Genomic DNA, 13,903 nt, shown 5'->3' with positions numbered 1-13,903 from the left:
ATTATGATGATGATGATGATCCTGAGTGTAAAGGTGTACAAGCAAAAATTCCAGACAGTATTTTAAGGCAGTGGAAGGGTGAGACCCAAGTCAAGTAAAACAGTAAAAGGATCCTTGGTAATATCTGGGTAATGGATGGGATAGGCAGAAAATTTCATTAATGTGAATGAATATATGAAGCCATGAAAGGATGGAGTTGGAAAATATGATGGCAGGGTAGGGCACAGAGACCTGGAAGGCCCAGGACGGGTGAGGCTGTCTGCTAGGCTGGTGGATGGGGGAGGGGCTGTGGATGCATTCTCTTCATGTTGTCCCCTCCCCCACCCTCAGAAACCCTTTGTGACTCTTGAGTTCTCAGTGATGGAGGCCTTGGACTATACTCAAGTGACTGCACTCTCAGTGCTCACCAATCTCAGTCAGCCTTGTGATTGAGACAATGGAATTCAGAAAATGGAATGTTCTCTCATTTTTGAATAGCCCTACTGACCCATGTCTGAGCTTTGGCTCTACCTCCTTGGATATTGACTCTGACCTCATTCTCCTGTGTGGGCTGGGGTTGTTCCTTCTGTTCCTGTGGTACCTGGTGGGGTTTCCATGTTTACCAACCTTCTGTAAAATCAAAGGCATCCAAAAGGTAAGTAAGTAACCCTGGGAGCACCCCCAACAGAGATTCTTTATTGCTGTTTCCAATTCTATTCCACATTTTAAGATGAGTTTGGTTGGGTCAGAGAGACACCTAAGATAGGAATTTCAAGGAGAGGATAAAACGAGGCAGGGCCAGTGGTTCAGGGAGTACTAAGGCTTTCATTTGAAGCCCACAGACCAGCTGAGTGTTTGGAGGATTCCAGGAGAAAAATCCCAAACAGTAATTCTGTGGCCCTGGGTTGGGTTGGGTTATTTAGAGAGTTTTGGATCTCTGCAGGAGAACAGAGTTCCCCAATGCTTGATCAAGAGTTACATTGTCAAGTCAGGCATCACTTGACCAAGCCTTCCTTTGTGCTGAGCTGGTCAGGAAAGCAGGGCTGAGCCTCTGAGAGCCTCCAGAGCAGAGGCTGAAGCCTGAGTTGTCAGGATCCAAGGTGCTATCTGAGGGACACAGATGTTGACTGTTAGCCTCAGATGCTATGCCCTCCTTGGGCAGGTGACTTCTGACTGAGACTATCAAGGGTGGACTTCAGCGACAAAGTCTTTTTTGGGCTTTTTAAGGAAAAAAAAGTTGAAAACATTTTAAACCTTTAAAATTGACAAAAGAAAGGAACAGAAAGATTAGGGTCATATTATTCCTGGCTAATGAATATGTGAGTTTCTAGAGGACTGAGAGAATGCGCCCCAGCACTTCATTCTTTTCTTTTTGTTCTCAGTGTCAGGGCAGAACCAGGAGGAGAAGGAAAGGAGGCACACTGAAAGGTGAGGTTCTGCCTGTTTCACCGGATCTCTCCAAGGGTGACCCTTCCTGCCTTTTCCATGAGATCCCAGGTCCGTGACCTCTGACGATGTCAGTGGCTAGATACCATTTCTCTCAGAAACCAGAGGTATCTGGGGCGAGGCTCATGGGGAGGCAGTCCGAGCCTGAGACACTTCTCAGATTCCCTGTTTTTCTCATGGCTGGGCTTGAAGCCACGATGGACCTGGGCAGTGGGTGTTTCCCCACAGGTGGCCATGTGAGATGTCAAGAGTCCGAACTTCTGTGTCCTGACTTTGTATCAGTCCTCTGACTTCCTGGATAATCACATTGCTCTCTGAGGCCGCACTGATCTCTGTGTTTCTCATGGTGGTTTTGAGCATCACATGAGATATAAGGCATGTGAAAGTACTACAAGTGAAGCAACATACATATAAATTAATTGACCATTTGATCTCATCTACTAATTCTTGGGTCTTTCAGAGTCTAATATCCCAAGGGTTTCCCATAAGGAGACTCATGTTATACCTATGCTCCTGCCTTCCTTACGTGTAACCCACTCTCCTGGTTTCTCAGGTTGGAGATTTCACCAGCTAGAAACAGAGGAAAAAACGAAGCTGATTTCTATTCTGAAAAGGTGACTAGTCTTTCCCCTTCTTTCCTGATCCCTCCTTAGCATGTTCTCTGCAATTCCTGGGATTCCGTGCAACCTACTGGAGTCACCGGAGGGGGTAGCATAGGAATGAGTATGTGATGAAGGCCTTAAGGTGAAGGTTATTGAGCATGTTGTGAAGTCATGGATGTGGAGCAATGTAAAGGGTCAGCAGGCTCCAGCCCACCCCTGCCAGGCCAGCAGGTCCCCTTTTCCTTATTCCGGTCCTGGTTGCATCTTTGTACTTCCTGTCTCCTGCAGCCCCCTGGGCCGGCACGATGATACCATCCGCTTTCGTCAGCTCTTGTGTCCAGATCCCTTCTGTGAGGTGTGTAATAATGCAACTGCTGAAGTCAATTGGCTGCTGTTCCCAGAGACCCTGGAAGATTCTGCTTCCTCTATGTCCCCTTTGGCTTCCACAGCTCCTGTGGCCGATTCATCATTGACTCTGTCCCCTGCCTTCTCAGCAGTCTCTCCAAGAGATCTACTACCAGCCTCTCTGCCTGAGCCTTCCCCACTGCCCCCCTCCATTCTTTCACCTAGCTCCATGACCCCCTTAGCTGACTTTTTGTCACCCTCACCATTGGGTCACACTCTGGCATTAGAGCCTTTTACTTCCTTGGATTCCGAATTCTCTGTAGATTATTCCTCACCCCAACCCCTTGCCTTTCCCCCTCTCCTACCACATGACATGCAGACAGCATGTCCTGTTCTCCCACCAGAGGCCACTTTGGCTCTGAATACTATCTTTTCCCTCGACCCCACCCTTTCCCATGATATCAACCGCTTATCAGATTTGTCCCAAGCAATGAAACCCGCTGATTCTTTCGCACCACCAAGCCTGTCTGTTTTACCACAACCAGACTGCACTTTAACTGTCACTCAGGCTAAATCAGTTGCCATCTTACTGACTCCTGTTTCTGAGAATTTGCCTACAGAAAGCCCTGGCGTGTTGTCCCCTTATGTTCCAACACTTACAGGTATTGATCATTCAAGCCTGTCAATTTCAGACTTCTCTTGGTGGCAAGCTCATGCCAAAGACTTAATCCCTTCCACGTTGGCACAATGTGATTTCAATCAAGAGTTTCTCGCCCTTCACTCTTCAGAGGCCTCTTTTGGGGGAGACCCTGCAGCCAACCTCATAGAGCCTGGTAATCTCTCATGTCTCAGCCCTGATGTCCTGGCACTCCTGGAGAGACAAGTACAAAAGAGGAGTGATTTCCTGATGTGGAAAGAAAAGGAAAAGAAAAAAGATTCTTTTCCAGAACAATTGAGGCCAGACTATCAACTAAATCCCTCAGGGATCATGTCAGAGTCAGTTGCTGATAAGCTGGTGCATCAACAACCCCCATACCCTAAGACCGTGGAGGACCAATTACAGCAGAAACCTACCCAGCTCTTCTGGGGTCTCCCATCTCTACACAGTGAGTCCTTGCCCTCTGCCGTTCATGTCTCCAGTGACAGTTCCTCAAACTTTATTTTCAATAGAAAGTCAAATGCCTCTACAGGCCAAGAATCCCCAGGACTTCCCCATCCCCAACCTCTGTCCTTGCCTGAGATTCAGCCTGAACCCTCGCCTCAAACCCTGCCTCAATCTCAGCCCCTACCTCTCACTCAGGTCCAGTCCCAAGCTGACCCCAAATCCCCACTCCTGGTCACACCTCCTGGTCCTCTACCCCAGGTTAGGATCTGTGGAGTGTATTTCCATAGACCTCAGAACGAATCAGAATCTCTCTCCTCATCTGAAATTCAACAGCTGGAATGGAACGTGTTGCAGAAACAACAGGAAAGTTTGTGGGGCTTACCCTCTGTGATCCAAAGATCTCAGGAAGCCTTTTGTCCATTAGCGCCTAACACTTCTCACCACCAGCACCCTCAGGCCCATGTTTCAGTCTCCATCCTTCCTGGGGAGTTTGCTCTCAGCGATGAACTTCGGAAGAAACTCGAGCATCACCTTCGAAAGAGGCTCATTCAACACCGGTGGGGCCTGCCCCGGAGAATCAGAGAGTCTGTGTCACTCATGTTGCCTCCAGATGGTTTTCTAGAGGCATCTAAGTCAGAGAGCAGTGATGGAGTCTCACTGATCTCTGTGTTTAAGGGTCAGAGTAGCAAACATGTAAGTGTTGAATCGATTCAACCTGGAAGCTTCCGTGAGAGAAGCTCGGAAATGCTCCAGCTAGAGAAAGATGTGGGGAAAGATCAGGAACACAGCCAAGAGAATGGTCAGGAAGATCCCCTGTTGAAAGACCCAAACAGCTCTTCAGATAAGGATCTGGGGTATGACTCTGAGAAAAACATAAGCAGTCAGATCGTGAGTCTCTCAGAGAAAAATTTAAGGGGGTCAGCAGAGAGTCTACAACTTGAAAATGTCCTAAAAGTACATTTGAGTAAGAAGTTTGAGGAAATAAATGAGGGTCGACTCCCTGGGACTGTGCATAGTTCATGGCATGCCATCAAGCAAACATTGATGCTTTCTGCAAAATCCCACACCGAAATGAGAGAGAGAAGTTTGCCATCATCAGTGGGTGAGTGCTATTCCTTGAATACCTTCCAGGACCTGACTTTTGTTGATCCCAGTGCACAGCAGATGCTGGAAGCACATATTAAAAGGTTTCGTATGAGGATGTTGTGGGGCCTTCCTTCCAAGGTCCTTGAATCCATACAAATTTTTAAACTGAAAGATGCCTCATCCCAGTCCTTGTCCCATGCCAGCTTTGCCTCCTCAACCAATGCGATTTCTGAGCCAGACTCCAAATTTGGGAACTCCAAGTCTTTTAGCAGAAGCTCTGAATCTTTCCATGGAAGCAAAGTGGGAACAACCAATTCAGCCCCTGTCCTGGGTCACTGTCCGCCTGCCACCTCACCCGTGGGGAGAGGACAGAGGGTCCTGAGACAATCACACTCTGCTGTCAACCATGAACTTGCAGAGGATGTTCAGAAAATTAAGGATCCCAGACAGATTCATCTGCCTGTCTCACTCTGCATCACAGGGAGAGGAAGTCATAGACAGGTGCAACTAGCTGATGGATATCCCCGAAAGCCACTTGCAAAGCAAGCTGGAGCCAGATTTGAGCCAAAGTATAAGAGTATGAGTTCCAGTGATAAAGGAAAAATGCAACAGGGCAAAAAGGTGAAGTCAGAACCTGTTTCTATGCCCAAAGTGTCTAGGGAGATATTCAAGACTGAGGAGCTTGAGTGTCTTCAATTAAAAACGAATGACATGTTGACAACCAACAAATCAGGGAGCTCCCAAATAACAAATGTGAATGAGAATAAAGCAGAAGCTACTGTGACCACTGAAAGCCCTCCACCCAAACTACCAGTTCCCCAAGATCCTAAACGCATATCCCTTAAAGAACAACTGCTTGATGAGTTAAAGTTTAGATTGGAGAAGAGGAAGCATAGCGAGGCTGAAGGCCAACCCATGGACATGTCCCTTGCTTCAGATAACTTGACTTACAAGGCCTCACCGATTCCTGGCCAGGGTGTCTCAGGTGGGGACACAGGAGAGTCCCAGGTGCTGCATGTCCATGTGGAGGACAGAGGAATCAGGATGGAGCAGCAACAGGAACCCTGGGTCCCTAAGCATGGCTTCCAGAGGTGCCAGGATAAGAATTTCCCACCATCTGTGAAGAGAGTGAGCTCCCCAGGGTGTAGAGCAAAAGAGCTAGGTGGAGGGGATGCAGGGCTGGGGACATCCCAGCTTAGGAGGAAGAGTTTCCCTCCTCAGGAGACGGTACGAGAGGAGATGCTTGTGAGCAAATCTTCCCAGACCCTTTCAAAGAAAGGACAGTCTATTCCTGAAGGCCGTATCAGAAAAAGAATGAAGCACTTTTTGCAGTGGCTGTATCCTGGGGAAAAACGCAAAAGGCGAGAAGATCCCCAGGAAAAGGGCAGCCCCATATCAAGTGCGCAGAGCAGAGGCCTAGTTGAAAGTAGAGCTGCTGGTAATGGATCAACAGAAGCTCAGAAAATCGTGACAGACATCAGGAAGTTCCTAGAGGAGAAACTGGGGTATCAGCATGCATTAGATGCCACCAGCTCTCAAGAGGACCCTCCCCTGGTGCACTTCGGGCAATCTCAAAAAAAGGCTGGAGTACAGGTCCACACAGAGCCTGTCCGGGAACATCCTTTCAACTCCAAGGCTCCCTCTAAGGTGACAAATCCCAAGTCCCGCCACCAAGAAGCTATCTTGGCTGGTCAGTGCTATCCTCCAAGTACAAGACACATCAGAAACAAGAAAAGACAGCCCCAGAAAGCTGTGGCATTTAAGGACCAGCAATTGTATCAGAAACATCCCCCACCAGTGCCCCACAGGGAGCCTGTGCCCCACCCAAGGCCCACCCACAGGTGTCAAGCTGGCCAGGCCTGTCCAGCTGTGCCCACCACTGCTGAAGGCAATGTATCCAGAGATCTGTCTCTACTGTTTAGACAGAAAACACTTCTCCAGATTTCCAAGGAGGAAAACTTCCCATCTAAAAATAATTCCTTCCTTGTGGAGAATGTTGATCCTCCCCAATAAATGTTTCTCTAATAGTAAGATGTCTTTTCTGTGTACTGTGTTGAGGGCATGGGTTTGGGTAACTCAGGGATTATATCTAAGGGAAGAATATAGTTTTGCTCTTACTTACTGCTTCCTTTGGCTTTGGCTCAAAGGTGACCAATCCTCTGGATTTCTTGTTGAGAAATAGATACCATGTGCCCCCCACCCCCACCCTCTGCAAAAGACCATTTCCTCCTTGATGACATTTGAGGAGATGGGCTTTGTCTGCTGCCTCTTGGCTTAGCCTTAAAGAAAATGTATAGCAGACCACACACCTCCCTCACTGAATGTTTTACATCCTTTAGAGAAGTAGGAAAGACAGGCCTTCTATATCTGAAGAGGCTTAAGGATGGGTTTAGTTTCTGAAAATAATCCTGAAGAAGAAATAAATCTTAATCGTTATTGAGAACTCAGTGACCAGAGGCTCCTACATGGGTCTGAATCCCTTGAATGGCAGTGTTTGGGTGTGGATGTTACTGTACTGGATGCTGGGCTGGTTGCCGAGGGTCCAGGAACAGCATAAAAGCTGCTTAAGTATCTGTTTCACATGGGTCATGTTAATGTAATGTTTTGGTCAGAAAAGCATACTTCACACTTGACATTGAGGTTTCCCTACGAAAAAGACACTTTGGGGAAGTGGTTCCCTTCCTTGGGTATTTTTTTCAGGCTGCTCAGTTGATGAATTTTTTTACAGAGCAAAATCACCACTCCAGCTGTCAGTGGTAGGAATGTTGACTAGGCAGTCCCCTATCTTCCAGGGTAAAATACAGCTGCTGCTGCTGATGCTAAGTCGCTTTAGTTGTGTCTGACCCTGTGCGACCCCATAGAGAGCAGCCTACCAGGCTCCCTGTCCCTGGGATTTTCCAGGCAAGAACGCTGGAGTGGGTTGCCATTTCCTTCTCCAATGCATGAAAGTGAAAAGTGAAAGTGAAGGCGCTCAGTCGTGTCTGACTCTGTGGGACCCCGTAGACGGCAGCCCACCAGGCTCTCCCATCCATGGGATTTTCTAGGCAAGAGTACTGGAGTGGGGTGCCATTGCCTTCTCCAAAATACAGCTGAGAGTTAAGGAAAAGATGTCTTAAAATGAGACATCTGAAAGAATGTACTTGCTGGTGGAACAAAGGTTAATGCCTTATTATTCCCATATTGTGACCCTGTCCTGCTCCCCTACTCCTCAATCTGATCCAAGCACCACATCTTTGAGGCTGAGAGAAGAGCACAGCACACTGATGCTTTATACCAGAAAGGCATGAGGGCATCTCAGAGTACTGAAACAGCATCTCCAAGGATGTCATCAAGATGGCATCCCCCTCTTTGGGGAAGGTGGTGAAGGTGATCGTGGTGCTTTCCTTCCATCTGTGTTTGATGGCAGTATACAAGATACTGCCCTTAGTGTGTACAGTTCACCAAGCAGGATGAAGGTGCCACCTTTGATATTAATAGCCTTGGTGGAGCCATGGTAGACCTCCCCCAGAATACGTGCAGCTCATGAACCAGAGGTGAGTCCTAGAACTATGCCCTGGGGTTATAGATATTTGGGATTCACCATGGACCTTTTTTTGGCCAAGGCTGCACACCCACCCACCCTTACAAGGAGGTCTAGAGAGGGAGGGAAACTCCAATACAGACTGGGACTCAAAAAGCCGGTGAGTATCCTCAGTTCAGTTCAGTCACTCAGTCGTGTCCGACTCTTTGCAACCTCATGAATCTCAGTACGCCAGGCCTCCCTGTTCATCACCAACTCCCGGAGTTCACTCAGATTCATGTCCATCGAGTCAGTGATGCCATCCAGCCATCTCATCCTCTGTCATCCCCTTCTCCTCCTGCCCCCAGTCATTCCCAGCATCAGAGTCTTTTCTAGTGAGTCACTTTTCCTCTTCGCGTGAGGTGGCCAAAGTACTGGTGTTTCAGCTTTAGCATCAGTCCTTCCAAAGAACACGCAGAGATTGATCTCCTTTAGGATGGACTCGTTGGATCTCCTTGCAGTCCAAACGACTCTCAAGAGTCTTCTCCAACACCACAGTTCAAAAGCATGAATTCTTCGGCACTCAGATTTCTTCACAGTCCAACTCTCACATCCATACATGGCCACTGGAAAAACCACAGCCTTGACTAGATGGACCTTTGCTGGCAAAGTAATGCCTCTGCTTTTCAATATGCTATCAAAGTTGGTCATAACTTTTCTTCCAAGGAGTAAGCGTCTTTCAATTTCATGGCTGCAGTCACCATCTAATGAGATAATATTTCTCACACACACAGGAATGGCTAGAATCAAAAAGACAGATTCAAACAAGTGTTGGTGAGAATTCAAAAAATCTTGAACCCTGATACACTGCTTCTTGGAATGAAAACTGGTGCAAACGTTTAGGAAAACAGTCTGGCAGTGCCTCAGAATATTAAACATAGAGTTACCATGAAAGAAGTGAAAGTGAAAATTGCTCAGTTGTGTCAGACTCTTTGTGACCCCATGGACTATACAATCCATGGAATTCTCCAGGCCAGAATACTGGAGTGGGTAGCCTTTCCCTACTCCAGCAGATCTTCCTAACCCAGGGATCAAACCCAGGTCTTCTACATTGCAGGTGGATTCTTTACCAGCTGAGCCATCAGGGAAGCCCAGAGTTACCATATGACCCAGCAATTCCACTTCTAGGTATAATATACACTCAAGAGAAATGAAAATATATGTCCACAAAAACCCTGTAAACAAATGTCTATACCAATTGTATTCATAAGAGTTAATGGTAGAAATAACCCACATGTCCATCAACTGATGAGTAGGTAAATCAAATACCTTCTATCTATGCAGTTAATATTATTTTGGCATAAGAAACCATAAACTGATATACGTTTCACATGGCTGAACTGTGAAAACATGCTAATGAAAGAAGCCAGTCACAAAATGACTACATATGACTCCATTCATATGAAACATCCAGATTAGGGAAACCAAGACAGAACAGAACGTAGATTAGTGGTTGCTGACAGCTGCAAGATGGGGGAAGGGGGTTATGAGGCTAAAGGTTATGAGGTTCTTTTTAAAGTCAGGAAAATATTTTAAAAATTGACTGTAGTAATAAAGCACATATCTGAGTATAATAAAAATCATGGAATTACACACTTTAAATGAGTGAATTGTATGGTGTGCTCTAGTGTGTGCTTAGTTGCTCAGTCATGTCCAACTCTTTGTGACTCCATGGACTGTAGCCCTGCCAAGCTCCTCTGTCCATGGGGATTCTCCAGGCAAGAATACTGGAGTGGGTTGTCATGCCCTCCTCCAGGAAATCTTGACCCAGGGATCGCGTCCAGGCCTCCCACATTGTGGGCAGGTTCTATACCATCTGAGCCACTAAGGAAGCCCAAGCATACTGGAGTGGGTAGTCTATCCCTTATCCAGGAGAACTTCCTGCCTCAGGAATCGAATTGGAGTCTCCTGCATTGGAGGTGGATTCATTACCAGCTGAGCTACCTGGGAAGCCCTAATTGTATGGCATGTGAACTGTGTTTCAATAAACTGTAGAAACAAAGGATTCCAAAGAAGTGCTTGAGGATGACAAGAAGGAGAGAGGATATGGCAATAGATGCCAACACATTTTTGGAAGATGGAAATTTGATGGAGGAATGGTAACTGACAAGCAGAAGAGGCAAAGTGCTGGCAAACCAATTCACACCACAAAACCCTGGAAGATGAATGACCCGGTGGCACCAGATAAGAAAAATCAGTGGATCCATGCTGTTAACATGTTGACCTTTTTTTTTTTTGGTTCTGCATTGGGTATAATTAAAATTTTTGTGGGGGGTGGTACTCTTCTTCAACATTTTGTAAATTCCTTTGAAATGTGCAGAGGATCCCAGATGTCTTGCTGGGGACAAAGCCTGAGATAACTTTTACGCTGGCATTGTTTACTTCTGGCATCTGAAGATGGTGGTGGTGGTAGCTGTAGGAATCAAAGCTAGAAATCTCAACAGTTAGGTAAAATCCAGGACAGCAAACCATATACTGTTTTTTAAGTGTATTTATATGAAAATAATTAAACTTGTGGAAAAGTTGCATGGATGATAAAGCCATGTACCCTTTATCCAGACTTACCTACTAACATTTGGACCCATCTGGGATCCCTCCCTTTTCTGTCTCTTTGACCCTGCCTCTGTCTCTTTCCCTTCCTTCCTCTCCTTTCTGTTTATATATGAGTACACACGTATACACATATATGAAAAATATGCATATATTTCTGAATATTTGAGAATATACTTTATGTGTAATGCACCTTCTCAAAGAAAATTTCATTGTGTATTTAAGAAAAAAAGATTCTCTTACATATAGTACAATTATTTATCCTCCAGTAAATGTAACAATAATTTAACATTGGCATAAAATTTTTTTTTTTTAGTTTTTTATTTTTTAAATTTTAAAATCTTTAATTCTTACATGCGTTCCCAAACATGAACCCCCCTCCCACCTCCCTCCCCACAACATCTCTCTGGGTTATCCCCATGCACCAGCCCCGGGCATGCTGCACCCTGCGTCAGACATAGACTAGCGATTCAATTCTTACATGATAGTATACATGTTAGAATGTAACAATGGCATAAAACTTTTAACTGATCTATTCATATTCAATTTTTTTCAATTTATTGAGTAATATCCTTTGTAATTTTTTTTTCAAAACCTTCATTGAAGGATTCAGTGAAAAATCACAGGTTGCATTTAGTTGTCTTGTGTCTTTAGTCTCTTTTAATCTGGATTAGTGTCTTTTAGTCTTCCTTTTTTATGAGAAGGCCATTTTTTGAGGAATATATTTGATGTATCATCTTTATAACCTCTTTCTTTTGGTGGAGCTTATCTTGCTCAGACTTGAGAGAATGTTTTTACAGTTGGGACTCATAGGGACCTCGGGAAGAGTCAGGACCAGCCTTTCTCTGGGGGGGGTGGGGGGGTGGGAGGGGAACCAAAATAACATCAGAGATACAAAGATATGTGGAGGGACTTTTTTTAAACAAATACGCCTCCTGTGGTCAAGGGAGGTGGGTATGGGCAATGGAGTGGACTTGAAGTGTATCTTCCTTTTGGGTAGAAACAATGGTGGCACTGTGGATGCAGGAGAAGACAGGTAAAGCAAGGAGCTGCCATTGCTGGTAAACCCTCCTCAGAGGGGAGGGAAAGAATTAGGTACCTGGGGTCAAGACTGAGTCATCAGACTCAATGAGGGAATGCAGGCAAGCCAAGTATGGAAATGACACAGGGCTTAATTTCAGCAGTTTATAATCTAAGGAAGCTATAAGGGGGTACAACGAGCAAATGACTAATAACTAGCATAGGGAGATGAAATAAATACATGTACACCATCAACAAAAGTGATGTTATTGTCTACAAAGGTATGGAGATGCCAATAGAAATTTTAGTGAAAAGAAAGTAGATGAGAAAAAAAATCATAAAAGTTTTCATGGAAGAAGTAACTATTGATGTGAGTCAAAAAGTCAGAAAGTATCACTAAATATAACTGCGGTCATTAGAATTTATGTTAAAGAGAAGCCCACTCCTTAAATCAGAGTGTATTTGGTCCTGCAGGTTGTGTTCTGTAAAATAAATAAAAAATTTTAAATGTTGTGAGGAGAAGAAGGGATTTGTCAGATGAAAGAGGGAGCAGCAGGAAGAGACACTCTATGTGTGGAGGGGGCTAGGTTTGAGAACCTTAAGGGGCTGAATAGCTTAAGAGGGGTATTGGGAAAAAAGAATTACCCAAGATTTCTAAGTTGTCTGCTATAGGGTCATGAGTGTGCCATGCCCTTGTTTCTCTTTTTGTCATGCTTGCTATTTATTAATATAGGCCACTCTGCACACTTGTGCTTTTTGGTGAATTCTTTTGAGGAGATACGGGGGGAGTGGGTGACATGTATTTGTGCCTCTGGCTCCATGCAGGTAAAGAAACATTATATATGAGGGGAAGCTGGAGTTGAAGGCAGAGTAGACCTTGGAGGTGTATATCCCTTGGCACAGCAGAGTGTTATATATTATGTGGGGCCCATAGGGTGACCACTAGGTAATAAGAAGGTTGCAGGTAATATCTAGGTAACAGGCGGAATAAATAGGAATTTTCACTAAAGTAAATATATGGTATGTGAATGGGTGGTTGGGAAGGTAGATCAGAAGTATCTAAAGGGCCCTGGAGGGATGGATGGATCTGCTGGGTTGGGTGGTGGGGGAAAGACTGTGGTTTCATCTTTCTTGTGTTGTCCCCTCCCCCGCCCTCAAGAACCTTGGGTGTTTATGCTAAACCTCTTGTGATGTGGGCCTAGAACTCTAGCCTAGAATGTGCACTTTAAATGCCCTGATGCCTGAGGCAGCAATGCACTTCTGATGATTTGGATCATCTTCTTTGTCTGAGGAACCTTACTGCACCATGGCTGAGTTCCAGCTCAACTTCCTAAGTTTTCCCTTCCTTGCCTTTGTGTGTTGGGTGGGGCTCCTTCTTCTGTCACTGTGCTACCTAAAGGGGAACTCAAGTTTCTCAATATTTTGGAAGCAGGGAGACATCGATCAGGTCAGTAAGCCAGAGTTCCTCAAAGATACTAAATCTTTCTTTTCAAACGGATGCATTCAGTGCTATCAGTTTCCCTCCAGGTACTGTTTCTTTTGTATCTCACAAACTTTGACAAGTTGTATTTTAATTTTCATTTAGTTAAAAATTTTTCTTTTTCCTCCTGAGATTTCTTCCTTGACCCATTTGTTAGTAGCATGCTGTTTACTCTTCAAACATTTTGGCATTTTGGCCTTTCTAACTATCTTTCTAGTTTAATTCTATTATCATCTAAAAACACATTTTGTATGATTTCTAGTTTGCATTTGTTAAGATGCATTTCATGGTCCAGAGTGTGGTCTATTTTGGTCAATGTTCCATGTGTGCTTGAGAAGAATGTGTATTCTGTTGTTGGATGAAGTATTCTATAAATGTCAATTAGATCCATTTGACTGATGGTGCTGGTTAGGTCAACTCTACCCTTACTGATTTTCTGCCTGCTGAATCTGTCCATTTCTGATAGAGGGGAGTTGAAGTCTCCAAAAACAACAGTAGATTCATCCAATTGTCCTTACAGTTGGGCCAGTTTTTGCTTCACATATTTTGACAGTCTGTTGTTAGACTGTATACATGTTAAGGATTGTTGTGTCTTCTAAGAGAACTGACCCTTTTGTTGTTATGTACTGTCCCTCTTTATCCATCATAACTCTCCTTGTTCTGAAGACTGCTTTGTCTGAAATTAATATAGCTCCTCCTGCTTCTTTCATCAGTCTTAGCATGGTACAGTA

At 44.9% G+C, this 13,903-nt stretch overlaps 1 protein-coding gene across 1 annotated transcript; it reads left to right on the top strand.

Moving 5' to 3' along the window:
* Positions 1-2,745: 2,745 nt before the first annotated feature.
* Positions 2,746-6,576, top strand: LOC138432353 (spermatogenesis-associated protein 31D1-like). Its single transcript, XM_069573711.1, has one exon. The coding sequence runs from the start codon at positions 2,746-2,748 to the stop codon at positions 6,574-6,576; it is 3,831 nt and encodes a 1,276-aa protein (XP_069429812.1).
* The last annotated feature ends 7,327 nt before the right edge of the window (positions 6,577-13,903 follow it).

Source organism: Ovis canadensis, chromosome 2 (genome assembly GCF_042477335.2).
Source record: "Ovis canadensis isolate MfBH-ARS-UI-01 breed Bighorn chromosome 2, ARS-UI_OviCan_v2, whole genome shotgun sequence".
Classification (NCBI taxonomy): domain Eukaryota; kingdom Metazoa; phylum Chordata; class Mammalia; order Artiodactyla; family Bovidae; genus Ovis; species Ovis canadensis.
This window is presented reverse-complemented; position numbering and strand designations above follow the sequence as displayed.